Consider the following 27,848-nt stretch of genomic DNA (forward strand, 5'->3'; position numbering starts at 1 on the left):
GAGGCAGAGAGGCTGTGCACAGCATCTGTGTGGTGGTGTGTGACCCATCTTACACATACTGGGGGAAAAAACAGAGGCTTGCAGGGAAGAGGTTGAAAAAACCCGGACATGCGAAAATGAAACTTTTAAGTTTATTATTCCATATGTTTAATGCAGAGTTAATGGTGCTAGGATGGCACAGAGACTGAGGAAAGGGAGGTGGGGGAGGAAGGTGCTACTTGCATAAATAAGGGGACGTGGCTGGAAGAGGTTACATGCGTACAGGGAGCAAACATTCTACATGATCTTTTCAGACACCACAAGAATAAGTCATCTGTAGCTAAGGGAGGCAGGAAGGGCATCTGACAGTCATATCAGCAGAGGGATACAGCAGCACCCATCACAGTCCACATTTGGTTAAAGTCTCTTTCTAGACTGGAATATGCATTGGAAAGTCCCACAGCATGTCTCTGCAATCAGTTGCCAGGAATCACCTTTTCCTGTGGCAATTTTTGTGCCAGTTCACTCTCTGGCATGACGAACTACCCCAGTCCTGGAGGTGACAAAGGAGAAGCAAGCAGACTGTCCTCAGATGTTGGTCTGAAAAAAGAGGTTGATGTCTTAAGAGCTGGTTGCTTCCAGTTTGAAACCCAGAGGCAAAGAAGATTGCTTTGCGCCTAAGTAGGCTTCTTTTCTTTCATTATCCAAGATCAAGTCTGTATCTACCTTGCTTAAAGCCACAGGAGTATCTTTCCATTTTCAGCATAGATGGGAGGGAGGTGTTGGCTGGCTGGGAGACATGATGAATGAATGAGTTCAGCCTGGGTTTGGAGTGGGAGCTCAAAGAGTACTGGAACCAACTTGGGGTGTTGGCAAGTGTGTAGTAGCTTTCTTGGTGCCTCTTCATTTCATGCAGGCACTGTCAGACGTGGAAGAGCAAGGACCAGGTTTGCTCAGAGGTTGGTTGGGGTTCTGAAGAGATTAGAAGAGACTGAGAGGCCAGCAATGCCAAACATAAATGAATGATACAGAGTAATTTTGAGACAGGAGGATTCAGCTGTAGCACTGTAATGATTCATTGGTCCTTCCCCACCTCTCCTCCACCTTCATACATGAATGTGCATGTGCACACAGGCTGTGATACGAGTCACGCTAAGACTGACAATGCTGTTCCCAAATCCCCTGTTACTGTTCAGGCAAGCCTTCAAAACTCCATGCTGGGAAGAGTGTGGGATTAAACAGAGACAGGATGGAGGGAGGAGGTGGGGAGAAAAGCTAGGGTGCAGCTGTGGAAATCAGCAGGGAAGCAAGCGTAGGTTGGTCTTCCAAGGGGTTCAAGATTCATGCATGTGTGAATCTTAGGCAGGACTGCTGCACGACGCTGATTGCAAGGAAGCCGGCCATGCCATCCTCCCTACTGCTCCTCCCATGACACATCTGCCGCGGCTGAGCGGCCACCCTTCGCCTGCAGCAGGTGACAAAGTGTTGGCCATTGTGGCCTGTTGGAAACACTTGCAAACTCCCTGGAGCAGTGTGGGGAGGGGAAGGAAAGGACAGTCTCTCTCATCGTACAGTCCAGGGTGCACACAACGAAACCCACCACAGACCAGTCACTCCATGTCTAGAATCCTCCTCATCTAGAAGGCCAATAAGGCGTCGCAAGCCAGTCACGTGGCCTGTGTGAAATTGGTAAAGGGCGAAAGGATGATAAACCTTCCTCTAGGTGGGTGTGCCAGCAAGAGCTGGGATCAAGAAAGGCACTTCTGTATACTTGGTGGGTTCTGGTGGCTGGATGGCACTGAGTGACCTTGGAGTTCGGAGGCTCTTCTGCCTGTGCTGATTCTTCGGAGCCTTTCCGTCGCTGCTTCGGTCACTGTTCCCCATTCCCTACGGTCTGGAGAGAGTTGTGTACACGGGCTGTTCCCAATGTGTGGGGCTATGGGACTGTGGCACGGAGGGTGCAGGGTCAGAGATGGCAGTGTAAAGGGGACGTTGGGAAGGTCCCATATAGGAGAAGGCAGAGTAGAGGCCGGAGGCTTGGGTGGAATGGCTGTAGTAGGGTCCCGAGGGCTGGTGGTCTGGGTAGTCAAACTGTGGCCTGGAGATGGAGGGGAAGGCCGAGCCGTAGTGGGGCAGACTCAGGGATGTGTAAGCTATCTGGGAGGTGGAGGGCTGGTCAGTGTAGTGGCCTCCAGAGGCGGACCCCTCCGTTTTCACCTGGGCCTTTGAGTCCACCACCGATGAGGTGGCAGTGGACAAGGAGACTCCATGCTGCTTGGAGATCCAGGCAGAGTGTCCGCTGGCTGCAGCCAGGGCGCTCCCGAGGCCATAGCCAGCAGCGGCCGCTGCCGCATAGCCCCCAACGTGGCCTGGGTGGCCGGCGTGTCCGTTGGGCGGCAAGTACTGGTCGAATTCATTGACATCGAAGGTCTCCATGTTGGACATCACCTCATGGCTGATCTCCCCAATGTCCACATTGCCAAAGTCAATGTGTGGCTTTCCCCCTTCCCCCAGGGAACGCCCTTCTCGTTTGGAATCTGCTTTGCCTGCCTGCAGCTCGGTCTTGGGGGTGGTAGGAGGTGTGGGGGGCCCATGGCTCTGACCTGCAAAGTGAAGAATATTTTGAGGAGGAAAAAGAGAGAAGAGGTGAGTTCCAGCTTTATGACTGGCTCTATACACAACCCAGCTCTGTTCTTCCCAGTATGCCAGAAGCTGTCTAGCTGGAGGCTTTAGTGGAGGGTGAAAGAATTAGCCAAAACCAAATCTCTTTTAATTGTCTTGTGGAAAAAAGGGAGGATGCAACGATACCTTGCCTGACTAGAGGAATGCAAGTACCTCTGAAACTCAGGCACGTCCCTGTACTGCTGACACTAGCAGTTTGCTGGGTCATGAGCCAGGTGTGAGCCCCACCACTAAGGCTTTCACCATGATGACTTGCCTTTTTTGAGCCTCTGACTTGGCTGTAGCCTGTCAAGAGATTCACTGAGACCCAGGACTCACCTGAGGAGTGTTCTGGATGGCCGTCGGACATGGGCGATCCTTCGCTGGGATGCCTGTGATCCAGGTGGGCATTCTTGTAGTGGGCCTGGATGGCAGCAGCCCCACCAGCCTCCCCCTCTACCTGGCCTTCACCCTCGCCCTGTGTGGCCTTGCCATTTTTCCGGCGGCGGGGCTGGTACTTGTAATCGGGATGGTCCTTCTTGTGCTGCATCCTCAGCCGCTCCGCCTCTTCAATAAAGGGCCGCTTGTCGCTTTCGTTCAATAACCTGCAGAGACCAAGGTGGGAAAGAAGTGGGGCAGGTCCGTCAGAAAAAAACACCTTTGCTCAGTATTGTGGGACACGGTGCGTAAATCCAAATGCCAGGGTGTTGCCCCATGGAGGGTACTTCCCAGAACAACAGGAAGAACTTGGAGTGTTTCCATGGAGACAGCAATGCTTTCCTTCTTCTCATTAGTCATTAAGCCTTGACACTGGTTGGTGCCGGAGCTGGGTCCCCCTTCCCCACCTGTGTGATGCTTCTCACCTCAGAAAGTCCAACTTACCCTCTCTTCCATTGCCAAAGGGCAAAGTGCAGCCTTTTGTAGCTGTGTTCAATAAGGTTGAACGAGCTGCTTTTAAAAACTTTGGGCAAATTAAGGCCAGTTGGAATTGTCCTTTGGACAAAGGTAGGGTGGCACACCCTTACCACCTGTAGTGCTGCCTGCCCCATGTCTCTTGCTCTTCCCCAGACTGTATTTGTTCCAGATTAACCTCCCTCCTTCTATAGGTTCTACTCCTAGTTTGAGGCTCTATGGAGCACCTATAGCAGCAATTGATATTGGCTCCACAGTAACCATGTAAAGGAACCTTTAATCATCTTGCAATATCCTAAAAATGAATTAAAGAAAATTCGGAAGGGGCAGAAACAGTGTATTCTACTATTCCTGGAGCTCCTGATCACCTCAGACATGGATAATGGAAAAGGCTGAAGCACAAAGGACCAGCCTTTCTTGAACTTGGCCAAGCAGTTGTAAAAAATTTAGCTGCTACTTTGCTAGTTCTGTAGAAGTAGATGAGTCCTGGTCTCTGGATGAAAGGCACTGCAGAAATGTAAGCTCCTTCTCTATATTCCTGCCAGATCATGGGCTGCTCTAGTTAAGGCTCTCTGAGGAAATGGTGAAATGCACAGGCAAGATGCCTCAGAGCACTTGAAGATAAAATCAAACTCATTGCTCAAGCCTTTTGCAGCATTTTAGCTGGAAGCACTTCAATTTCATTTTATGATTTTCCTCCTCATATTCTTGTGACTCAAGGTCATCCTGCCTCCAACCAAAAACCAGTGCTCTCAGAACGGACCAGTCTTCTTGTGACTGGGAACTCTAAACAGCCATTAGGAATGGCAGGGCTCACAAACAGCAAAAAAACCAATTCCATTTATGTTATGTCCACACCTTTTTCTCCTCAACAAAAAAACTACATGGGGTTTTTTCAGCACCTTCAGCACCTTGGCACCCCTGAAGCCTTTAGCACTAAAATGTGACCAATCCTGTTAAGCTGTAGGCTCTGGGGAAAATACAAAAGGCCTGAACTGACCTGAAAAACTGAAGATGAAGAGGAGGCATGGCTCAAGGAATACCCAGGTAAATCTGGTGGGTGATCAAAGGGGTCACCAGCAAGTAATGGGTTGGTCCCTAAACACCCCCTTCCCCCCTACTCCTTGTGCATCCCCTCGGCTGGCAGACAGAAGGTGTGTGGCATGGGCTGGAGCCCTTCATGGTGCTGACCTAGGTTCACTCCAGTCAGCCTGAGCAAGTCGTGGCCACACACCACATTCCTCCACTGCCTTAATCCTGGAGATTAAAGCAACTGAGCCACCATGAATCCAACACCAGCTTTCCTGTCTCCCCCCCACCACTGTATACCACTCTCACACGTCCCAGAGGGCTCTAATCCCTCAGCCTGTGCTGCTCCAGACGGCCCTCCAAGGGCCAACCCTCGTAGGCCTTGTGGACTGGGAGCAACCTTGCCTTGACAAAACCTTCATCCTTGCAGAATGTGGGATTTGGAGAATAGAGGCAAAATCTGCAAAGCTCAGCCTCCAAGATCCATCTTGTGGATGGTGTGAAACAGAGCCATTGGAGGCTACACAGGTGTCAGATCTCTGCCCTCTGAGCTATGCTCAAGTGCCTCACCTCCTCTCCCCTTGACAGCAGCCCATGGGCAGTGCCACCAGCAGGACAGAGGCAAGTCCACTCCCCACATCTTTGCCTTCTCTCCAAGGCTGCCTGCTCCCTCCTCCCTCCCACTGGGATCAGAATTCAAATCGGCTTTAGCAAAGTGAAACTGGTGGGAGCAGGCAAAGGCCAGGAGATTTGGGGGGATTTGGATTTCACTTGCTTCCTGCCCTCCCCCTCCTGCCCCCCACGCTCCCCAGGCCATAATGCAAAGGAATCTCGCACGGGCAGAGAAGTTACGGATCACAGAGCAAAGCCCTTCATGGGGCTTATCCAAGCCCGACACCAAATGCTCACCCCCGAGCCGAAGGGAGAGGGGCAAGCATCCAGCGCCACACTCTGGGAGGAGAAAGAAACCTTCTTGCTCGCCTCTCACAGCCTCCCCTTGTGCCGCCTGGCATTGCACCGCTCCGCGTGCCAGGCGCCTGGCTCGGCAGCCAGAGGCCTGACCCTGGCTGGGACTCAGCTGCCAATGAGTCAGTGCGGTGGTGGGCTTGGGCACTGGGGCTGATGCAAGGCAAGGGCTGGCTAGGAGCAGAAAGCAGCCCTCCTACGCGTCCATGGCCCTAGATTTTGTGGGCATGAACCAATTCCCTGGGTGTTGCCACCCTCATGCGAAGATCCCTCCATCGGGGCCCCTTGCTCCTCCCTACCAAGCCTTCTTCCCCTTCTTCCCGTGCCTCCCTTGTTTTCAGCCCCGGAGGTGGTGCTGGCTGGCATTTTGGCTGGGAGTCATGCCGACATTTTCAGCAGCCAGCCTCCATTTGGGAGCTGCTCCCTGTCCCATCCTGGGGAAGGAAAGCATTCAAGGACAGATTTCATGACCGTCAAGCTCTCCTTTCTTTTTTAGTATGTCTTCTTTGTTGCCTGCACCCTTCACACACCCTAAGTGGGTACAGGGTGGGGAAGGTGGATGGGGCTGTAAGCCCCCTGGCACCATGTTTGGGGTCAGATGCGTAACACGGCCATAGGGCATATCCTGCAGCCCCTTCCAATGAGGGCTGGTGCCTGTGAAGGACATGGCAGTGCAAATTCTGGGCTTAAAAAAACCCCAAACCTGAGCCACTGCATCCCATTTTGCAAATGCCTCTCAAGGTTTCCCAGCTTCTGCCGTCCCCACCCAGTGCCGATTGCTGGGGACGTGCTTGGTTTTATAGTGGTCTGCAGGGAGTCCCTGTGCTCACCAGCCTTTACCTGTGTCTAACACACCCTTTATCCGTAAAAGCTCAGAACAGCCAACATTTTCCAAAGTGACAAACCGTGGCAGTAGGGTTTGGGTGGCCACCTTATGAGGGTAGGGCCAGGGCCCTTTGCAGGGACCCTCATCAAAAGTTTGAGGTTAAGCCATCCAGAAAAAATCCTGTCTGCTTGCAGCTGTTCCCATGTGTAGGAGCTTTACCTGGAGGACAGTGTAGATAAGGCAGTGGGAACCTCAGTGGAAGAAGCCCAGCCATACCATGGGTGGGGGGCAAGGCTTTGGACTACTGTCCTGGTAACCTTGGGGCCACCTCCCCTGGAGTTTTGTAGCTGGTATTTCCCCCCAGCCTCACAGAAAGACACATGCATGTGGCCAGACACTGCCTGTACCCACAACCCAGCTTGTTGTGTTGTATGGTCTCCATAGGGGTTGGCACGGCTCGGAGAGCCTCAGCCTGCACTAGGAGAGGAGACATTCAAGAGAAGCACCCAGGTGGCAAACTCAGCAGCTTCAACAACCCCAGGCCTGACCGCACAAGCTTCTCATCTGAGCCAGGCTTCCTGGCTACATTGTGCCCTAAGAAACACACGGGCACCTTGACCATTGTCTGGTGGCAGTGTCCCGCTGCTCCGAGTCCCGTGCGGCCAGCAGCGGGAGCCATGTCCTGGGAGCGGGGAGGCAGCTGGGTGCATGACTGTGGCCACAGGCTGGGGGCTATGTCTCCCTGTACTCCGAGTGCAATACCTATGGAGGTTTCACTGCTCTGCTATATTTTCAAAGAAAATGCGGTGCCTGGAGGGAGAGACCATTGCTCTAAAATCTAGCAATATTTTGCAGTAAAGGAGTGATATCTTGAAATCAACATTTTGGGAACAAAAAGGGTGGGTCCCCCCTTTCCAGCACAGCTTCACAGCTGTGAGGAACACATCCCTTCTTTCCAGCACAGCTTCACAGTCCAGAGGCTGGCAGCAGAGTCCCAGGTGAAAGCAAGTGCTGTGGTAAAGGAAAGGCAAAGGGGATCCAAGCAGGAAAGAGGCATCAGATGAGACGTTCACAATCAACACCCTGCCTTTGACTTCCCAAAGAGATCCCTTTGCTGGGGTTACACTAGACACTCATGAGTCATGGTAAACAGGCTGACATAGCAGAGGGAGAATCTAACGCCCAAAGGGTTGGTTCCTTGCAAGCTAGTAGGTTTGAAGGCAGGAATGAATAGACCTTGCCATCAGCTGCTATAGTGTGTTTTAGAAGTGAAGCGTCTGCTTCAAAAAATGTCTCGGCTCACCCAAAACTGAGGCCATCCTCTATGAAATGCTGTTAGGGTGTGAGAGAATGAGAGGGCTATTTGCATGAGCCTTGGTTTGCGTTGGTTGGCGTGAGGCAGGGCACTGTGCTGGGGACTTGTGGCAGAAAGTAACAGGTCGATGGGGTTATTGGCAGAGAGCATCCGATGGGATAGAAGCGGCACAGCCAGCCCGACACGTTTGGCTTGGGCACGACGGCTCTCTGCACGCTCATGGGCTGGCTGCACTCGATGAGGGCAGCCTATGGATCTGCTGGAGGAAGGAGGGGAGGGTGTGCAAAGGACCTGGGATCTGCACAAAGTGAAAATAGGTGCGCAAACTGGTGGTGCCAAAGGACAAGTGTACGTGAGAAGGGAGGGCATCTCTCAGGGTGCAAAGGAAGATGGGGCTCATTTGAGCCAGCATATTCCAAGAGAGCCTGCTAAGGCTGGGACTGTTGCAGGTCTCTTCCTTTCTGCTAAGCCTCAGCCCCCATTTCTACCTGTGTCTCTCCTCATCTGTCTCACTGCACCTGCGTGGCCTGCCAAAACTGGGACCATCCTGGGAAGAACGGGTGTGGGGCTCTGACTGCCTGTCTCCTTTCCCCTGACCTTCCTCCTCAGCTGTAACTTGGTTTCTCTCTTGCTTTGTGGCACTGCCCAGAAAAAAAACCCTGTTAGTGCTGGGATCTGAGTTCAGACAGGCTTGAGGCAGCCACCTGTAACTTAGCTCTTAAGTCTTGAGCTCAGCCAGTTTACTGGTAGTGCACAACGTAGCCCAGCAGGGAGGGTGAGCCAAGAAAACAAGATCTCCCCAGGCAGTCAGGCAGGGAGGACCAGAATGAGAGTGTCCTCACCAGGAACAACAGGGAAACTTAGTGGGAAACATGGTCCATGCTGCCCAGGACGGAGGTGAGCTCTGTTGAGGAAGCCTTCACTACATCCAACCACCACTCTTGCTCCAGTCAACAACCGCACCTCCTAGGAAGGGGCTCACTGTACAGAAGTCCCCTCGAGAGACACCCCTTCCATCCCGCTAAGTCTCCATCCTTCCACATGACCACATGGTCCTCTAGACCTCAGGTCCTCCAGACCTCAGCCCTCACACCCCACGCTCCACTACTCGCTCTTACCTCCAGAGCTTCCCCAAGGTCTTACTGAGCTCGGCGTTGTGCAGGTGTGGGTACTGGTCAGCCAATTTCCTCCGGGCAGCCTGTGCCCAGACCATGAAGGCATTCATGGGCCGCTTGACGTGGGGTTTGCTCTTGTTACTTCCATTGACCCGCATGGGCATGGGAACCAGGGTCCAGTCATAGCCGCTCAGCACCTGGCTGACTGCCTCACGGATGCACACCGGGAACTTGTCATCATCCGCCTCTGAGTCTTGCTGTTCCTTCTTCACCTTCCCCATCTCCCCATTCCCAGAGCCAGTGAGGTGCGGGGAGTTGTCTGACGCCATGGAGGGTCCTGGGGAGAGGCAATGGTGGTCTTCAGAGCCCACTGGGCTCATCTCCACCTCCGAAAGGTCTTGGTCGTCAGCCATCGTTGCTCTCGAGCCTTCCCTTTTCCTTCTCACTGTCCTTCTTCTCACTGGGGAGGGAAGGGAGGAAGACAAAAACAAAGGAAAGAAAAGAAAAAGGGGGGAAAGAGAGAAAAGGAGAAGGAACCACCAAATCTGAAAGGGACTCCAAGGTCTCTGAAGAGCCGACCACGAGACAGGGGCTGCTCAATTAAAGCACAAGCAAAGCAACTGCCATACACACCACAGAACCCGTGATCGATGGGGGTGGGGATGGGTTGGGGCCCCTGATTAATTGGGATATTGCTCCCTATCTCTGCAATTGTGTGGAGCTGACATGTGCTGAAGGGCCTACAGCAAGAGGGATAAGGAGGGTTGGGGACCTGAAAGGAGAGAGATGTGGATCAGTCTGCCTGGGCACAGCACCCCACAGAGGAGTGGAATGTGGAGGAGAGCCACCAAACTTGTGTGGGGAAGTGCCCCTTTATTTCAAAGACATGCAGTGAAATGTCTGGAGGGAGGCATGGGAGGGGAAGCACCAGCACTGTATCTATAAGCCAGAACAGACTGATATACCAGGTGCCAGGGAATCTGAGAGGGTGGCACCACCATGCAGGGAACCAGCCCAGGCCCAGGATCCACACCCAGAAACCCTGATCCCAACTGTGAGAAAGTACCTCTGCGGGAACATCTCATCCCTCACTCTCCTCTCACAGCTGATAAACCGAAAGCTTAAAATACATCTACACTTCATCCACACACACACTCCAGTCTGTGTGTGTATGCATATGAATACTGACATTCATATATCCATATCTATATCTATATATTTATGCAGACAAAAACACAACCAAGTTTAACTTTGAGACAAGCCATAGCTTTGGGTTGCCTGTCCCACACACTCCGCCTTTCTCCTTCTGTCTGCAGTCACCTCTAAAAGTCCCTGCTGCTTTGCAGCAGTTCCCCCCTCAGAGAAAGAAACACTCTAAAAATAAAGGCCTCTCTATCCTCTCCATCCAGAAATTAAAAAAAAAAAAAAAAAGAAAAAAAGTAGAAGAAGAAAGAAGTAAAAAAAAAAAAAGAAAAAAAGAGAAGTGATGGAAAAGCATGCTTCTGGCTTAACTGGAAAAAAAAGCCAGTGCATAGCAAGAGCTGCTATCCCTCTAGTTTTAGAAGGCAACACAGGCTCTTGTTGGGGAAAATGAAAAAAGTAAGAGAAAGTAGAGGGAAAAAGCGCGAACGAAAGTGTGCGTGTGTGTGAGTGAGCTCAGGTAGGAAAACTTACATTGCTGGCCGGTGTGCCGGGCAAATCCTGCGAGGGCTGTGATTTGTATCCCAATAGCCCCCCTGTTCTGTCTCCCAGCCCCAGCGGCGTCGGGGCACGCAGCACAGGGAGGCTCTCAAGCGAGTGCCATTCCTGGAGGGAGGCTTGGTTTTTACTAATACCCCGGCTGGATGTCTCTAGCTGGCTTTGCTGCTTAGCACCGGGGGAGGGAAGGGCGGAAGGTGGAGCCAAGCACTCCTCAGAGCCAGAATACGGTCGGCCAGGGACGGCGGGGAGGGGACACAGGCAGCCCCCCACCCCACCTCAGCCACCAGCACGTTCCTTGTTTTCCATGGTGCCAGCTTCTTCATGAGAACTGCTGGCATTGGGCTGCTCTCTGTGCCATGGCCACCCCAGAGGTGGTGCTGGAGGATTCAGCCCTGCCAGGTTGGGGTGGTGGGATGCTGGAAGGGGTCTGGGTGGTTTGGGGAGAAGGGTGTGCATCCCCAGGATGGGGGTCCCCCTCCTTCCCCCTGATGGCACGGTTACTCCTGAAGGGTCTAGTGCTCCTCGTGTGCTAAATGAGTCCTCGGTCCTTGTCACAGAGTTGCACGAGGATTCCTCTGTGCTGAAACAAGTTGATCCGGGACCCTGGGATCAAAGCACTGTGGAAAGGACATCATTCAGACCTGCATCTGCAGGGTGGGGAAGGGGATGCAGGGGATCCAAGGTGTTCTGAGGGTGGAGGACATCAGGTCCAAGGAAAATGCCATGCTGCTAGACAGTGGATACCAGTTTGAACCTTCTTAAGATTTTTGCACTCTAGGGATGGGCTCTGTGGGGTCTTGCCAAGACAAGCAGGCTCTGCTTCCTCCAGCATGCTGAGCTGCTCCTGAAGGCAAATGTGTGGTCTTTCACAAGGAAAGGGGGGTTTCCTGATGAAAAGGACTCTCACCCACATTCTTGCTGCTCGTGCACTGGATCTCAGTTCTCAATGGTTTAGAACATTTTCCCTCACATTTCTGTTTTCCAGCTCACTTTCCTTCCCACGTCCCTCTGGTAGTTGGTTTCTTCAATTTCCTTTGCTACCAGGGCCAGTATAGACCAACACCAACTCTGTAACCATGAGAAGTCACCCACAAAAATTTTGATGATCTCCTAAGGTAGCAATGAGATAAACCGAGCTCCTGCCCCAGCTCCTTGCTGGAGACCCAACCTGAAGGCACTTCAGTGCTAAGCCAGAAAATACAAAGAGATTAATGCATATGACCCTGGCAAACAGCTTGGAGGGATTTCAAGAACACTTTCAACTCCTATAGCAGATATTGACTCTTCAGAGACTTTGTGTCAGAAAGTCCAGTAAAATCACTGGCTGGCACCACATGGACCATGAGGGAACCAGTCCCAAGGATGGTGCTGAGCACCCTAGCTAAACCCTTAGAGCAAACCTGTGGTGCTGGTTGCTGCCCCTGCAAACCTGGCTGACAGCTTAGGGCCATTTCCCTGCACTCCTGGTGTTGTCTGGAGTAAATAAAGCTCTGAAACCATAGGATGGCTGCAGGGAAAGCCTCACTAAAGCCCAGTGAGAAGCCTTTACTGAACAGAGCTGGGAGGGGGAATGGCTACATGCCATTGGGATCAAGCAGGCAGCTTAAACAAGCTTCTTGCATGCCACAGAAAAAAATAACTGTCATGGGATCATCCCCTACCTTTCTTCTCTTCAGCATTACCTACTCCAGAAAAAAAGATGGGTTCCAATACTTTTCTTCACATGATGCCTTTTTTCCTTTGGAAGAGAGGAATGTGTCTTTTTGATGACAAGAAGACCCAGTGGAGGGCCTCACAAAGAGCATCGAGGCCCTGCTTCCGTGGCCAAAGCAGCAGCTGATCAACCTCAAGTCTTGCCATTTGGGATGAGTTCTCTCACCAACAGACACCCCAGTTGTAGTTGGCACAAGAAGAGGACTCACAGCACAGACTGGGGCAATTTGGCAGCTCACCCTCTGTCTGGCATGCAGATGACCAGCAAAAACAAGTGAAGCAAGGTCAGTTCACACAGAGTTGTCTGTGGCCCACTGGATGCAGAGTCAGTGATACTGCAGAGCTCATGGCACCTTCCCCAGCCAGTAAGGGTCATCCTCAACCTCCAGGGGCCCTGCACAGGAGGTGGAACTGGAAGATTGGTCCCCTGCCCCTCAAGAAGGCAGCTACTGCTGAGAAATACCACCCTGCTTGTTCCCCTGGCTGCAGTCAACCTCCAACCTGGGGCAAGGAGAGTGACACAGAAAATGGCCAGAAAATGGTGTTTATTTGCCGTCCCTTCAGGTGGCTAGTTCCTATGGATTCCATGGGAAAGAGGGAGCATGGCAGAGCTTTCTTGTTTTCCTCTGGAGTGGGGATACATGGTACAAGGCTTCAAGTGATAGGGAATGAGAGGCCAGGGGTCCTCTAGTGCTTTGCTGGAGAAGATTCCCAGTCAAGAGACAGAAGAGCCCCACAAGGCACTGAGCAAAGTTTACAGCCTGCTCAGCTCACACCCCAAGTGCAACAGGTGAACTCTGCAGGGGGAACAAGATGGTGCTGACCCACCACTCTCAACTGGGCAAGAAAGGAATCAGACCCAGAAGGGATTTCAGTAACCTCCAGGGCACTGGACCAGTGTTTTTCCCCCTGCTCACCATCCCCGTCAGAGCCTCCTACCACCAGCCAGCCAGGAGCCAAGTCCAATTTGTGCCTTGTTGGTAGAGCCGTGGGTGGCTCAGCTGCAGAGAGGGATGTCCTCAAAGGAGCATGTACCAGCCATACAATCTCTGCAATCTGAGTGTCTCCTCGTATTTAAATGTTGAGGAAGGGCCTTTTTCCCTCCATTCTGCCTTTCTCCAGTTCTTGTATTTTGTCTCTTTTGGTCCTGCCTCTACTTTTTGAACTCTCTTTTATTTTGCAGTCCATTTCCCCCTTTTTTCAGCCCCCTCTCAGAGCACTGAGTCTTTGTATATCCTTTTTCAAGTCTCTTCTGTCCATCTATCCTGTGTCCATACCACTCTCAAAGATGATAGGAAAGAGACCCCACTCCAGGCTGGCTGCTCAGTGAACAAGGAGCATCATCGCAGTAGCACCTGCTTGGTAGGGTTTCAGCGAGGGGACCACATTGGTGGCACACATCCACCACCAAGGTGGGACCACAGAGGTTTCGGGGGAGGGATTTTGCTAGATGACACCTCTCCCCTGCGGATGACACCTCTCCCTGTGGCAAGGGAGGAGTCAGAGGGGAGAGCCTGTCCACAGCACAGGAGCAGCGGGATCCCCAGCACGAGAGCCAGCTTTTGTCCCCTGCCCAACTCCGGGGCACAGCATTGGTATTGTCCCAGGACTGCCTGGGAAAATGGGAGGGGTTCCCTGTGAAATCTTTCCATACAGTAAAACAGCGTCAGAGCTGGGGAGCAAGGAGGGGATGATACAGACATTCGAAAAAATACACATACACACCCCCAGCCAAACAATACCCACAGTGTGCTGAGGGAAAGGGAGACCCATGAATTGGGAGTTTGATAAGGATTTTCTCCCGCGCGCGCCTGCTCTCTCAACGGCCCCTTCAGTTTTCACAACAAGCCCCCCTCCTTCCCTTTCTGGCTTTCTTGTTTGGGCCTTAAACAGTGCACGGTCTTTGTTCAGGATACAGGTGAATGACAATCATGTGATTAACACACACTCGCACACACACACGCTCGCACATAAAAAGCTTTTTAAGAGCGTCCAGCTTGCTCCAGACCCAAAGACCGGAGAGGAAGCCCGGGCTAGGAGGAGCTGAGGCAGCGGCAGTGGCCAGGATGGGGACAGCCACTGGAATGGATGAGCAGGCACCACCTCCTCTTTGCAAAATCCCCTTCATGTGGAGGTGGGCACGTGAGACAATGAGGGGCAGGTGGTGGTGGGGGGCAAGGTTTGGGATTTGGGGGTGGGAGGGGGTCTTGCCCCTGCTGCCTTCTTGTCCGTGCCAGGCAGGTTGGTGTGGATTTGCACTGGCTGTACCCCCCTGTGATGCTGTGGGAAGGACAGGGAATGGCCATACCAACATCACGTTAGGGAGGGAAACTAGGTTTCTCACACCAAAGCCAAACCCTTGATCTGCCCTATCTCCAAAGTGGGGTTTGCATCTTTGCCGGTATGAAGCTTGCTGCTGCTTCCTGACATGGCTGGCAGGCATGGCTTGGTGAGGAAGAGGAGGGGGACAGCTGAAAAGGGGGGCTGTCTCCCTGCCCATGAGGGAGAAAGAGGGAGGCAGAGGAGCAGGCAACCCAGATGGTCATGGGAGGGTTGCAGATGTCAGGGACAGCTGACCCACATTGGAAGTCCTGCTGTCCCAGTCAGAAATAGTATACCCAACACCTTCAGTGAGGACTGCATGTTGCCTTTGGTGTGCTGATGCCACTGGGCCTTATCACACCTCATCATCATGGCCATAGGGTAGCTGGGAAGATGGTTACTCAGTCCCGGGGGCAAGTGGAAGCTAGTGGCCAGGTGACCATTTGAACCTCCACAGAGGAAGTCATGAGAAAATTGTAAAAACTAGAAAAAAAAGTTTTTACCCTTTTTATTTGATGATTGTGTAAGTGTGATGCTCTGAGAAAAAGCAGGGAGGAGCAAAGGGAAAGACCACTATAATGTCTAGCAAACCTATGAATCTGCAGATGGTCTGACTCGTGAAACATCACGGGACATGACTGACGTCAGCCTGAGAAAGATCAGGACTAAGCCTGGCCCCGTCTCCACCACTTCCTCATGCCCTTCTCTCCAAATTCCTCTCCCATACGATGTCATGACTGCCCTCCAGGCTCCCAGAGTGCAGGTCATTTTCAAGGCTTGTCCGTGAACAAGACAAACAGAGGGTCCCTGAAGGCCATGTTTGTGTCACCCTCCTCAGTTCTGTGTCAGCCACAATCTCCAAAGAGCTCTTCGATTTGCCTTGTGCCATAGGCAGCCTCCCAACTGAGAGCTGGGCACAGAAACCACTGCTGGGCTCTGGTCTTCATCACCCCTCGCCTTTCTTGGCTGAAGCTTCCACTGTTGGTCCTAGACCTTTCCAGGTGCCTCTGAGCTTCCACTCATGGGCATTGATGAACTGGTTGTTCGTGAGGCAGCCTTAGGAGAAAGGAAGGGGTGTGGGTCAGTCAGGAAATGCAAAGAGCTGCCTGCAGCCCTGCCTGGGTTTTGGCAGCATCATACGGCATCCGTATGCTGCAGGGAGTTTTGCCATGGGATGTCAGGGGAAACACAAGGCAGGCAGTGCCTGGAGTTGTTTACTGGTGGACTGGGCTGTTTAACAACCCAGTGTCCTCTGCAGGCAGCAAAAGAAATGTCACAGTGACTGCCCTCCTCCAGGATTATCATTCCCCATGGGCAACAAAGCCTGGATGGTGCTGGTTGGTGCATAGCCCTGCACTCCCATTACCTCAGGAGGGGTGGGAGTCCTCAGGAAGTTCTCTGGGGACTGGGTCTGGGATGTGGTTGCAGAGTCCTGCCTGGCTCCAGAGCAGGAGTAAAACCTGTTCTCTCCAAGGGATGGTGAGGGCTGCCACAGATGCAGGATACCACAATGCTGCTGCCACTGGTGTATGGCCTTGATGTAGCCAAGCAGACTTTGCTCAGCTGCATTTTTTGTTCTAAAGCAGTGGATTACAGTGCCAGCTGCTCCAGAGAGGAGGTGTAGGGAAAACCTTGTGGAAAGTAGGGAGGAGAATAATCTCTGAACATTGCAAAGACCTCAGGCACCTCCTGGCCTGTCGTCTTGGCCAGTCTAAGGTTTCATGGGCATGGCAAGGACCTGTGATGGCTAAATGGACAATTTTCCTGCATTACTCAGGTCTGGGAAGATCAAAGAGGAATGGGCAAGCACGTCTGTCTGCTACCTGCTTTGATAGATGGCACAGAGCCTGCCTGGCTGTTAACCCCTGCATCTCCTGCTGGAGAGAACAGGTGTCCTTCCAAAAGGCTAACCCCAAAAAGCATGCACTGAAGGGGTAGAGCTGGGGGAGAAAGACCGGGTTGCCTGTTCTGGGATGGAGTCTGGCATATCCAGTGTTATGTAATGGAGGAAGCTGGATGCTCTTGGTCTGCACAGCAGATGAGAGATGCCTAGAGGGGAAAAGAAGGGAATTGTACAAGATTGGGCAGAACAACCAGAAAAGGGGATCCTCCCAACAGGACCCGTGCCTGTAGCAGTGTTTAGTGACCCCAGTGGGCTCATTCAGTGGTGGTCAAGGTGGCTCCAGAGTGATCTTCACCTCTGCTAGTCCCCTAGATGCAGGGAGGCTCCTGGGGAGCCGGGGGAAGGGTTAAGTCGGGAAGGCTTCAGCCTGCTGCCTTGGCCCCTGTAATTCCTCCAGAGAGTAGGACTGGGAGAACAAGGAGCCCTTTCTGTTCACAGGAATTAATAGCAAAGAGTCATCTGGGGTGTCATTCAAGCCCTGATCAGCTCCCAGAGGAATGTGAGGGAGAATGAGTGAGGGAGCACGGCCTCAAGGCACCAGCACTAGGGCAGGAGCAGTTTGGCTGGTAACCAGAGTTACCAGCCAGCATTTGGGCAGTGGGACTGTCTTCCTCTTCACCCCAGCCTCCATGCCCCTCTGTCCTGTGCAGGGGCTCACCCTGACACCCCCAAGGGCTCCCAAGCTTGTCCCTTGTTACCCATCCCTTCATCCCGGGGAGGGGTGAGATATCCCAGCCTGCCAACACAGCCTCCCCTCTGCTGAGCCTGGAGGGATGGGCCAGGCAACCAGGTGCCAGCACAGCCCCACTGCTCTCACAGTGGACATGAACTCTAGCAGGCATCTCCTTTCCAGGGCTCTCTCACTACCCCTAGCCTGTGATGGCCATGTTGTTGTCCTCCCAAGCAAGTTTGCCCATGGACAGGGTCTCCAGGGAACCCTCAAGCACAGCCAGGGATATGGGGCTGTACTTCAGAGTTCAAAGTTCAGTGCTGAAGCCTTTGCTGCTGCAGTTGCTCACCCAAACTGACTTGGTCACTGCAATTTCAGGAGAAAGAGAACAGTCCAAGGATTTGTTACGCTGCTGTTTCACGGTGTTGTTTTATGGCTACACAGGAAGGCTTGAAAATGTTTTACAGTGACACTGCAGCTTTGCCTATAATGGAAACCAGCTCTGGTGAGCCAAGGAGAGATTTTGGGCACACCTCTACTTTCCCAAGAAGGAGACCTTGGAGTGATCCATCCTCTTCCACTGCCTCCTCTCTGCCCAGCTGCATCTTGGGCAGCCCCTGTGACAACACCTGGTAGCACGGGATGACTTAAGGCTCTGGTGATGCAACGTGGTCAACTCTACCGTGTGAACTACAGAACCTTCAGGGCAGCCCTTCAGGCCAGCTCTCGGTGTGTGCATGGCCACAGCATACACAGCGATCTGCGCTCACCGCCTGGCAGCAAGTGTAGGTCGGGCAGATGGTGACCTGCGTGAAATGCAAACAGAGCTCTGCTGGAGTGCATGAGTTGCTTTTGCTGGCCAAAACATATCTCACCAAAGCCTCCCCTCCTCCCCCCCCCACCAGGTCAGTGTAAAACCAGGCTTAAGCACTAGCCTGCATCTCAGCATCCTCTGCAAGATGCATGGTGGCACTGGGATGGACTCCTCTGCCCGTGCCCCACTCCCTGTGCCACCACCACTGCCACAATGAGTGCGCCTTGTCACAGAGGGGTTAATAAATGATGCAAGAAAGAAGCCCTTTAATGCATGGTGACCTTTGGCCTTTCATAAATCACAGTGTTGGGCTGCAAGTACGCGGGGGGCACGAGGCGTTGGGGGGAGAGGATGGGAGGGGGTCCATGCAGCTGCGCCACGGAGTTGACATTGTTCCCACCATCACTAAAGTGCAACAAATCCCTCTATTGTGTTCCTGGTTTATCTGGTTCCTCTTGTTTATTAGCAGAGGTTGTTTGGCGCTGGCTCCAGCCCTGGGCGGGTGGAAAGAGTGTTGGCACGCACCAGAGAAGGGGAGGGAGGGAGTGGGGGGGATCGGGACTGGAGGACGAGAGCAGTTCATCAATGGCTGTATTGTCCCATCTTTTTTGTTGCTCCTGTAATGATATGTTCGAAAAAAGGGGATTAAAAAAAAAAAAAAAAAAGGCGGGGGGGGGGGGGGAGAGGAGAGGAGAGAGGCAGAGAAAGACAAACTGCACAGAAGGACTCCATAAGAATGGCAGGTCTGGGCCCACAGCGGATGCTGTTGCAGCTGGGGAGGATGGGTCGGGACAGAGCCGCGACGGGGCTGCTCTGTGCCTTTATGCTGCTTATTCAGGTCGGGAGCCGTGAGGCCCAGCGGCTCAGGCTGGACCCACCCGTGCCAACTCTATTCATGGCCAGCCGGGACCACGTGCGCACGGCAGGGAGGACGGGGCAGCGGGAATGAGGAGTTGGGGCTGGCGGGGAAGGGGGAGGAAGGCTAATCCTCACGTCCCTCGAGACGGAACCTGCCTTTGTACAGAAGAGGCAGTTGCGGGGCACAGCATCTTCTCAAAGCGCTGTCAGTGTCCTTCAACCTGCTTGGTTGCTGTCCCCCAACGTACCCACCCATTATAAGAAGTAGTAGGGCCACTTCCCAAATTAGCAGAGATTTTCTTGCACGCAGACTTTGCTTATGCTTGCATTTTTTTCCCTGGCGCTGCCTATGGACATATGTCTATGAAGAGCTCCACTGGTTTGCATGGAGATCAGTGGGACAGTGCTCCCAGGGATGGATGGAAAATGATAACAGTTTGGTTGCCACTTTGCCTAAAGCTAATTGCTAGCAGAGTAAAACTGCCGTAGGCACAGGCTCGTCATTGCTGTGAAGGGATGCAAACATCCCTAAGAGGAGTACATCCCACCATAAAAAGCCCTATTGAGATCAAAGTGAAATTTATCGATAGAAGAGTGAAATTCTGTCTGGGATGCATAAGGGCATTTTTTAGTTAATTTCAGGCCACTACTGGCTGGTTTTATCCCAACCACACTGTCTGCTTCTGCTCCAATGACTCCACCACTTCAGAGGTGTCAGGTAGGGGCATGTTGATCTGAACATGCATAGGAGCTCCATGGCGATTTAAAACTTTTATTTCAAGTGGCATAACTCAGAGATTGAAACATTATTCTGAGCTTTAAATAGCAAGTTTTATTTCATTGTTTTAGGGTCTTGTGACTGACCTCTCATCTTTCAACCTGGGTCAAGTTTTAAATGCAAAATGTTGGCTTGAAACAAAATGTCAGAAATTCACTTTGAAAATGTCCATTCACAGCATTTTGGCATTTAGAAAAGAATAATTCAGGAAGATTGCCTCGAAATGAAATGTTTTGATATTTTAAAAATCCGTCTCCCACACTCACTTTCCAGTCAAAAGTGCTTGTTGAATTATGTCTGAATTTGCAACTGGTTTCATTCCCTTGAAGTCCCATTTCTTAGCAAATTATTTGCCAATAAATTCTTGCCTGGTACCAGTCATTCCCACCTGATGATGCCACATCCTTGCCATGGTTGGGAGGTCTCAGGGTTTCCACAAAGTGCGGGAACATGCTTGGATTCTTGATTTCCCTGAGTCCCACCTTGGCACAAATGCTCTCAGAACTCACGGCAGGCCTGCCATCCATCTGTGTCACCCACTCCCTGAAGGTCAGGCATGAAGCCCAGCGCTGGCACCGCTGTAGCTTTGTGGCCTTAACAATTAAGGTTCAGATCATGGAATGTGGTCACAGATGTTTGTGTGGTGGCAGCTCAGGGTGTTTCTAGAGGGACACATGAGGAGTGGCAGGGATGTGAAGGTCTGAGAGGAGGGACCAGGACAGAATCCCCCTCATCACAGAGATATATGTCAGTGCACGCAGAAGAACCTCTTTCACCTGAGTGGAAAATGAAGTGTGTCGAAGCCAAGAAGGATTGTTGACTTGATTAAAGTTAACATTTTTCATCCTCTCTTCTCCCATGTAGACATAAAATAAGAGAGTGAATTGGCCATAAAGAAATGTGTAATGTAGTGATGACAGGATTATACAGCTGCCAGCAGTTTCCCAATCCCTCATTTAAAGAGGGGTTCAGCTCCCCACCTCCTTCTTTGCTCATCACACCTGTTCAAGAAAAGTCTGATGAGCTTCTCCACTATAGGAAATTTTCAAACTGGATTCTGGCTTCCCTCCGTCAGATCCTGCTCTGTATCCAGCAGTTACTTCCATACCCAATGCTAACTAAAGCATCTTCATGAAACCTCTGAAAAGAAAGAATGTATGGGCAAGATTCAAAGCATGAATAGGCAATTGTCCAAGCAATTGGACCAGAGGCAATGGGCAGAAACTGATGCACAGGAAGTTCCACCTGAATATGAGGAAGGATTTCTTTACTGTGCAGGTGACTGTGCACTGGAACTGACTGCCAAGGGAGGTTGTGGAGTTTCCCTCACATTCCAGAACTGTCTGGACACAATCCTGTGCCATGTGCTCTGGGATGACCCTGCTTGAGCAGGGAGGTTGGTCCAGATGACCCACTGTGTTCCCTTCCAACCTGACCCATTCTATGATTCTGTGAATAATTCTCAGCAACCATTGGTATCGCTACTTGTGCAGATAAATCATCCAGGTCCACTTGTCCTTCCCTTTCTCCGGTCCAGTGAAAGGGGACTTTATAGAACTTCTGGATTACAAACCCAAAGAGTGACAGGGTTTTCCTCAAAAACTTTTGGTCACATGATGAGTATAACAGCAACCTGGAAACAGAGTATGTTTTGCCTGTGCCAACTTGAACTGGTGGCAATGTCAATCCTACACCTGAGCTGGACAGTTGTGGGAATGTATTGAAACCAAATCCCATCTGAGATTCTCACGTCTCTCTTTTTTCTCGTGGGCAATCTAAGCTTGGCTTAACCTAAGGCTACCTCCCAGTCTCACCAGTCCTCGCAGCAGGTGGCACCGGTGACTTTGAAGGAGAAGTTAGTGTCTGCCCAAAATAGGCCATGACATATGGCAGAAAGGACAGAGTACTGGGACCTGGATTTATTGCGGGCAAGTGCACCCCTGAGTGTCCTCAAAGGCAAAGCCTAGCCTGAGCTGCTTCCCTTCAGGTGGCATCTTGATCACGCTGCAGATGTCCCCAGGAGCATTCAGTCAGCAGCAGCAAGGACCAATCTGGTTACCCCAAGGCTGTGCCTGCAAAGTGCTGTAGTTTGCAGCAGGGGCCACCTCTCTTTCCACAGCAGCAGGTAACAGAAAATAAAATAAGTACATGCACATGAATAGGATGTCTCATCCCAGACCGTGTGGGAAACACTCCCTGGACTCCGAGGTCTCAGCTGTGCTCGGGGTGGGCCTAACTACTTTCAGTGGCATCCCTTGGGGCAGGGACAAGACCGTGGCACTCACCATGAACTTCACAGTCCAAGCCGTTGTCAAGAATCTTATCACTAGGTTTTGCTTCCCAAACTCCAGGGAAGTTCAAGGAATCACTTTTCTGCCAGCAATGGTCTGGGAGTTTTTAAATGGGTATCAGCATTAAGCTGGAAATTCTTAACAAGCTCAGATCAATTTCCTAACCAAGAGGTACATTTGGGATGTCTTAAACCTAAGTGCCACCTCTTGGGAAGAGCACAGGTCCTGCTCCTCGAAGACAGTCAAACCCTGTGCACTTTTCTCAGGAGCAGGAGAGGAGTCACAGCCCCCTGGCACGCGCGACACGGTGACTAGAGGAGCATGGCACTGCTCGCGGAGCATCCCGGCCCAGATGGCACAGCTGAACCTGCCGGGTGGCAGGACTCCCCGGCACTGCCGGCTGCACCGGTGCCTGCTCCCACGCTGCCCACAGCACAGCTGTCTGTGTCCCCTCTTCTCCCTGCCCCCCAGGAGACCAGGAGACAGCGTGGTTCCCTGACCACCAACGTGGCCCCTCTGTCAGGGGTCCCCTGGCTCACTGGTCAGCTCTGTTTGAATGGAGGCATGAGAATTTCTCCCTCACTCCCACAATCATCTTGCCTTCCCCCTCCCCGCCATCAATATCCTCCTTCCCTGCCTCCCTCCTCCTTCCCCGCCGCCTCCCCCTTCTCTCCCTGGAACTTCCCTGCAGCTGCAGAGCTGGCCAGACAATCGGGTGTTTTAGAGAAATACATTTTTGGGCTAATTTGCCATGCATAAGTGTTTCTCTTACCCTTTAAAGGCAGTGAACAAAGAGCACATTCTCTGGGAGCTCTGCCCTGTTGTGAGCAGCCCTGCAGCTGTACAGCACTGTGCTACCCTCCGCTCTCCTGCTCCACTCCCTGCTAGCTGTGTAAGGAGATGGGGCTCTGCTTCTCCAGGACCACAACATCTCCTACCTGTCACCATACATTTCTTTCTGCTTTGGTTTTGTTTTTTTTTTTTTTTTTAAAGGAGAGAACAAGTGCAGAGGGAAAGGATTTGGCAGCACTGTGACCTAGACTGACTTGCCGGATCCTCCAGATAGAATCTTTTATGTTGCGACATCATTTATTTGGAAACAGTCTTAATTTTCCTTTATTTAGGGCTTAATCCTGTGTCTAAGTATTTTATTGCCTTGATAAGTAACAGTGGCAATGTGTTACACACACCATATTAGACTGGATGAAATTTTGTTCTATCAAGGAAACCTAGTCAAAATATAAGTCCTGTGAGAGGTTTTCAGGTCTTGTTTTCTCACTTCAAACACTGGTTGCCATCCCTGCCCACCCTGGTACTGTTTATGGTCAGGCTAAGTGGACTTTGAGCAATGTGGTCTAGTGGGTGGCATCCCTGCCCATGGCAGTGGGGTTGGAACTAGATGATCTTTAAGGTCTCTTCCAGACCACACCGTTCTATGATTCCATGATTCTATGATTCCTGGCTGGGGAATTTCTCAGACAGGATGATTTTACTTTTTAGGGCTAGAATGCTGAGTGATGAACAGATTTGGCCTGGTGGATCAAATTGGAAAGAAGATGCAGATGTTCTGCTATGAATCAGTCACAGGTTGTGGAGAAGGAGATAGCCTGGAGCAACTGGACACTGAGGAACTAAAGATTTTTGTTAGCTTTTTGGGAATCCCATTTCAGCACTTGCTGAATAATCTTCTTCCTATCCATGGAAAGCTGGTCCAGCAAACAGCTTGCCAAGTGGGGTGACAGGTTCTGGTACAAGAGAAACAGGGCTTTTAAACCAGCCATAGTGAAGTTACTCACACCGGTTCAGCAGCACTGTATTGAGGCAAACTCTTTCCATCAAGCCCACTCCCATCTGCTGTAAATATTAACTCAGGCCAAACCAGTCCCATTTTCAGATGAGGAGAGGAGAGGAGAGGAGAGGAGAGGAGAGGAGAGGAGAGGAGAGGAGAGGAGAGGAGAGGAGAGGAGAAGAGAGGAGAGGAGCATTGGGAGGAACGCATAATGCAAGAAAAGGTAGAGATCTTACTAACTGCAGACTCAGATCCTGAGCTTCTAAGCTAGGAAAAGCCAGCTTAGAGGAAATGATAGCTAGAGGAATGTATGGTAGAAGAAGGTGTAATCAACAACACCACCCAAGTGCTAGGACAGTGGGACAGGTTGAGCCTCACCTGGAACAGCCCAATAAATCCCTCACTCCCCTCCTGGCTCTGAGCTCTTTGCACTCAGCAAGGTTGGTCGGCATATGCCAGTTAAAATAGGAGACCATGAGTGGAGCCAAGGCTCAAAGATATGCATTAATTGACAGTGTAGTAGCACTTTTTCTTCACAGAACACTACCTGCTCTTAGCTCAGCTGAGGTCTCAATGTTCCAAGACTCCTGCTTTGCTGTGCTACTGTGAATGAGTTGTATGAAGCAGCAGTGGAGAACTTCCAAGTTTTTTTAATTTTCAGACTCCAGAACTCTCTTTTCTGACCTTACAAGTAACTCCAGTAAGTGCCCATCAGGTATTAAAACTGTACTGCCAAGAAAAAGACAATTTCTGCCAGACTCACCTGCAATAGAGAAAATCCCATTGAGCAATGGGTTTAATCATATTTAAAATCCCCTCTGGGTAAATGTCCTTCAATCCCTTTAGGAGACTGAATTTGCAAATTCGCCTGGCAGGATTGCAGGGGGCATCACACAGCACAGGTGGTCTGAGTAGCACAGGTAGGTTGAATGCCAACACCAAGTGCCAACACAAATACCCCAAAGCCCTGGATGAGGTTAGTGGGAGCAAAATCCAACTCCAGCTTTTGTTGACAACTCCATCTCAGTAAGAGAGAGAGAGAGAGAGATAGAAAGGAAAGGGAGAGAGAAGGTTAGGGAGTGGGGGAGGGCTGGGAGCCTGCAGACTTCTGTTGCCACATGATTTTCCTGGTTGTTTTCAAACTGCTGCTCTAAGAGACATGCACAAGTGCCATGTGATGACTTATTTACAAAAGCACGATTTTAAGGCTGTTTGCATCCCACATCAGCCTGGCAGCCCACCTGACCATGGGCTCCAGGGGCACCCACTGCATCTTCCCCATCTGCGCCATCAGGCCAGGGGGATGGGTGACCCATGATGGATGGACATTGCTCTTGACCTGGTGAGATGGTGAAGCAGAGAGGAGAAACATCTTTCCATTTCCAGACTGCTCTTTGCAGCCCTTTGCCTGGCCCTGTTAGGAGGCTCCAGAGGGTGCTGTCCCTTCTGCACTTTTATGAGGAGAAGAAGCTTTCTTTGAGATCTGTCTGTCTCGCTCCTTTAGAACGCCCGGAAGCAAACTCGCAGTCAAACTGACACAGCATATGCCAATATGCTACATTTATCTTCAAATAGGTGCAGATTCTCTTTCCTTGAGTAGAGCTTTTTCTGGTACCATCATCCCAGAAGTCTCCTTTCACCCAAAGATCCACTCAATTAAAGAGGAAAATTCCTTATAAATAACATCAAGGAGGCTAAGGGAGAGAGTTCACAATGAATTAAAGATGGTTGTTTCTTCGGAAATGTAAGATTTGGCATACTTTCAATTCGTTTGTACAAAGAACCCCTAACACCAGTAAAATTGGTCTTCTCAGTCAAAGAGAGGACTAAGACACGAACAAGAGAGATGCAATGTGCAAGGAGAGAGTTTTTGAAGGCCAGCAATAAAAACTGAATTCACAGAGGCTGTGATGGGACAAGATTATGCTGCAGTAAGCCATAAGTTTTAGGGGTGTTGTTTTCCTCACTCCATAGCATCCCTAGGAAAAACATCAACAGGAAAGTCATCACCTCATATGCTGCAAAAACCCCTCTGGTGATCTTTTCCAAAACCAAAGCTCCTATGAAGAAAGGATATCTGACATTTTAAAACTTCGGTATGGCCAAACCACCCAACATCATCCCGAGCTCCTCTTCCCAGACAACAAATCGTTGTTTTAAATTGCCCAAGAGCCAAGACTGCTACCTCGCCACGCAGATTGCGTCCGCCGTGGCCATGCCTCTTTCCTTCATGCTCAGTGAATTACCTCCATGAAGGGTTAATTCAACCAGGCCTTTTTACTCCAAGTTGTTTTCCAAGTAGCTGAGAGAATAGGTCTCTTGTTACAAACATGGCTTCTGGGCATTTGGTGATGCTTTCCCTTTTCTCTCTCTCTGTACCACAAAAGAATCTTTTGTTCTCATCTCTCTGTCTCATTTACTCTCCCCCACCCTGCTCTCGATTCGTCCCTCCATTGGCTGCCAAGTGACTAAGGAATGGCAAAAAATGACCATAGCTTGGTCATGGCAAATATTTCTTCACCTATTATCTGATAGAGACCTTGAGCATCTATGTGAAGGGCCCTCTGCCTTCCGCTGGACTTCTCTTAGAGATGGAGATGGGAAAGAATGAGTCAGACACAGCAGGGCAGGATATAAGTTGAATCAGCCCAACTTGCTATTGGAAATAGCTTGTGAATTGAGTCATGGTGCCTGTTTCAGGAAAATCAACTGATAGGGACCCGGAACTGGCAGGAATCGAGTGGCAGCTACAAGGGGTCTAGATTTTTATGGGAACTCGGCATTTATTAAAAAACACATGGGACGCACAAAAAAAGTCTCTTTCTTGCCTCCACATTTACTGATTCAGTTGGTTGTAAGCTGGAGCTGACACTCTCTATTGGATGGGTTGGAGCGTCGCACAGTTTCTCTGCACTGTTGCTATAAATCTTCTTGTGCATGATCTCCTACCACAGAAAAGTTGTGGCAAATCCCCATGAACATCACGTTTTCCCACACCCCATTGAAATTATACCTCAGACATTCCAACAGCCATCCTTCCAGCTAGTCTCCTTGCACATACTGCTTCACTGAGTCAACTTACACGTACACGGATATGTAAAAGATCACATGATGCCAAAGTCACTGCAACTTCTACAATGGCCTTTATGTAACACAAACAATTCCTTAGCCAAATTCCCACCTCCCTTCCTTTCACAGCATTTGGGTATATACTTCACTGATACTGCATTCTGCAACAAAATAAAATTCTTCAGTCTCACCTGATGCAAATCCTTCTGCCTTTCTGCTCACCTTCTTCTCTACTGACCCTCTTCACTCCTCTGATCACCCTTTGTCCTGAGTCCATCTCAGTCCATGTCATGCTTTAGATGAACAGGGCATATGCTGCCTGTGTCTATCTGCCAAGTTTTCTTCACTCTTCTCCCATTCAGTGCCTTAACTATTTTGGAAGGTCCTTGAAACAATAATTAAATTTCAGCCTTAGCCACATCCCGCACACACACATACAAAGCTGTGGATGCAAGGCGTTATGCAGAGAATTTTTACTCCTGTAGAGAAGGGGAATGGACTATAGATAAAAGGGCCATTATATTCCCACATTAGAAGGACTTCTTGTCTGGTGGATTTTAACCAAGCTGGTTAAAACATCATGAAAACGATGCATTGACCAACTCTTTATATTCGTATGGCTCTGCCCACAATGAGGATTTTTGCTTAGTCAACCATACTGTTTCAAAGCAGCGTGTGCAGGGCAGCTTTCACTGGAAAGCCTCAAACTCATCCAATATGTAACAACAAAGGAATATATAATAACCCTTTTTCCTGCCTCCTGGCTTGATAGCATCTAAATGAATCCCAACATGGATGCAGAGATACTTCCTGCCACCCCAGCTGTGCCCCACCAGCCCCACAGTAGCTCTATCGTACAGGGTGCTTGCCAGGAGTGTGCAGTCAGCCTTGGTAAGTAAACACTGATCATCTCCATCACAAAAGACAACTGAAGCCCTCTGAGATGAAGAATTTTGCCCTTGTCAAAAAAACAAGTCCCTGGAAGATCCAGAAACTCATTAATTCAAATGTTGTGCATCTAACACTGCAAATTTAAACCTCCCCACCAAGCAGTGCCCCTGAGGAAGCAATGCATTGCTGGATAGTGTTGGAATCCCCTAGTAAGCAATGGTGAAACTTTAAGGAAAAGGATTTGCT

General features: G+C 50.8%; 1 protein-coding gene across 4 annotated transcripts; it reads right to left on the reverse strand.

The window, feature by feature from the left end:
• Window positions 1–117: 117 nt before the first annotated feature.
• Window positions 118–27,116, reverse strand: SOX10 (SRY-box transcription factor 10). Of its 4 annotated transcripts, none has more exons than XM_042051047.1 (5): window positions 10,478–11,697; window positions 9,870–10,195; window positions 8,807–9,263; window positions 2,980–3,245; window positions 118–2,582 (listed from the first exon to the last, which is right to left on the reverse strand). In XM_042051047.1, exons 2-5 carry the CDS (start codon window positions 9,886–9,888, stop codon window positions 1,867–1,869), a joined length of 1,458 nt encoding a protein of 485 aa, XP_041906981.1. In that variant the 5' UTR covers window positions 9,889–10,195; window positions 10,478–11,697; the 3' UTR covers window positions 118–1,866. The 4 variants fall into 4 exon arrangements, with proteins under 4 accessions (XP_041906981.1, XP_041906982.1, XP_041906984.1 ...); XM_042051048.1 differs by having other exon boundaries at window positions 9,870–10,200; XM_042051050.1 differs by lacking the exons at window positions 9,870–10,195; window positions 10,478–11,697 and adding an exon at window positions 26,903–27,116.
• Between the last annotated feature and the right edge of the window lie 732 nt (window positions 27,117–27,848).

The sequence above is a fragment of the Corvus kubaryi genome, unplaced genomic scaffold (assembly GCF_017639235.1).
Source record: "Corvus kubaryi isolate FWS band 111438036 unplaced genomic scaffold, C.kubaryi_AGA036_p1.0 74, whole genome shotgun sequence".
NCBI classification, from domain to species: Eukaryota; Metazoa; Chordata; class Aves; order Passeriformes; family Corvidae; genus Corvus; species Corvus kubaryi.

What these genes read in the sequence shown, in the direction of transcription:
- SOX10 (XM_042051047.1), bottom strand. An exon ending in ACCTTGGGGAAGCTCTGGAG is followed by an intron (nt 3,246 to 8,806) that starts GTAAGAGCGAGT and finishes TGGTCTCTGCAG; the next exon opens with GTTATTGAACGAAAGCGACA. An exon ending in CCATCCAGAACACTCCTCAG is followed by an intron (nt 2,583 to 2,979) that starts GTGAGTCCTGGG and finishes TTCACTTTGCAG; the next exon opens with GTCAGAGCCATGGGCCCCCC.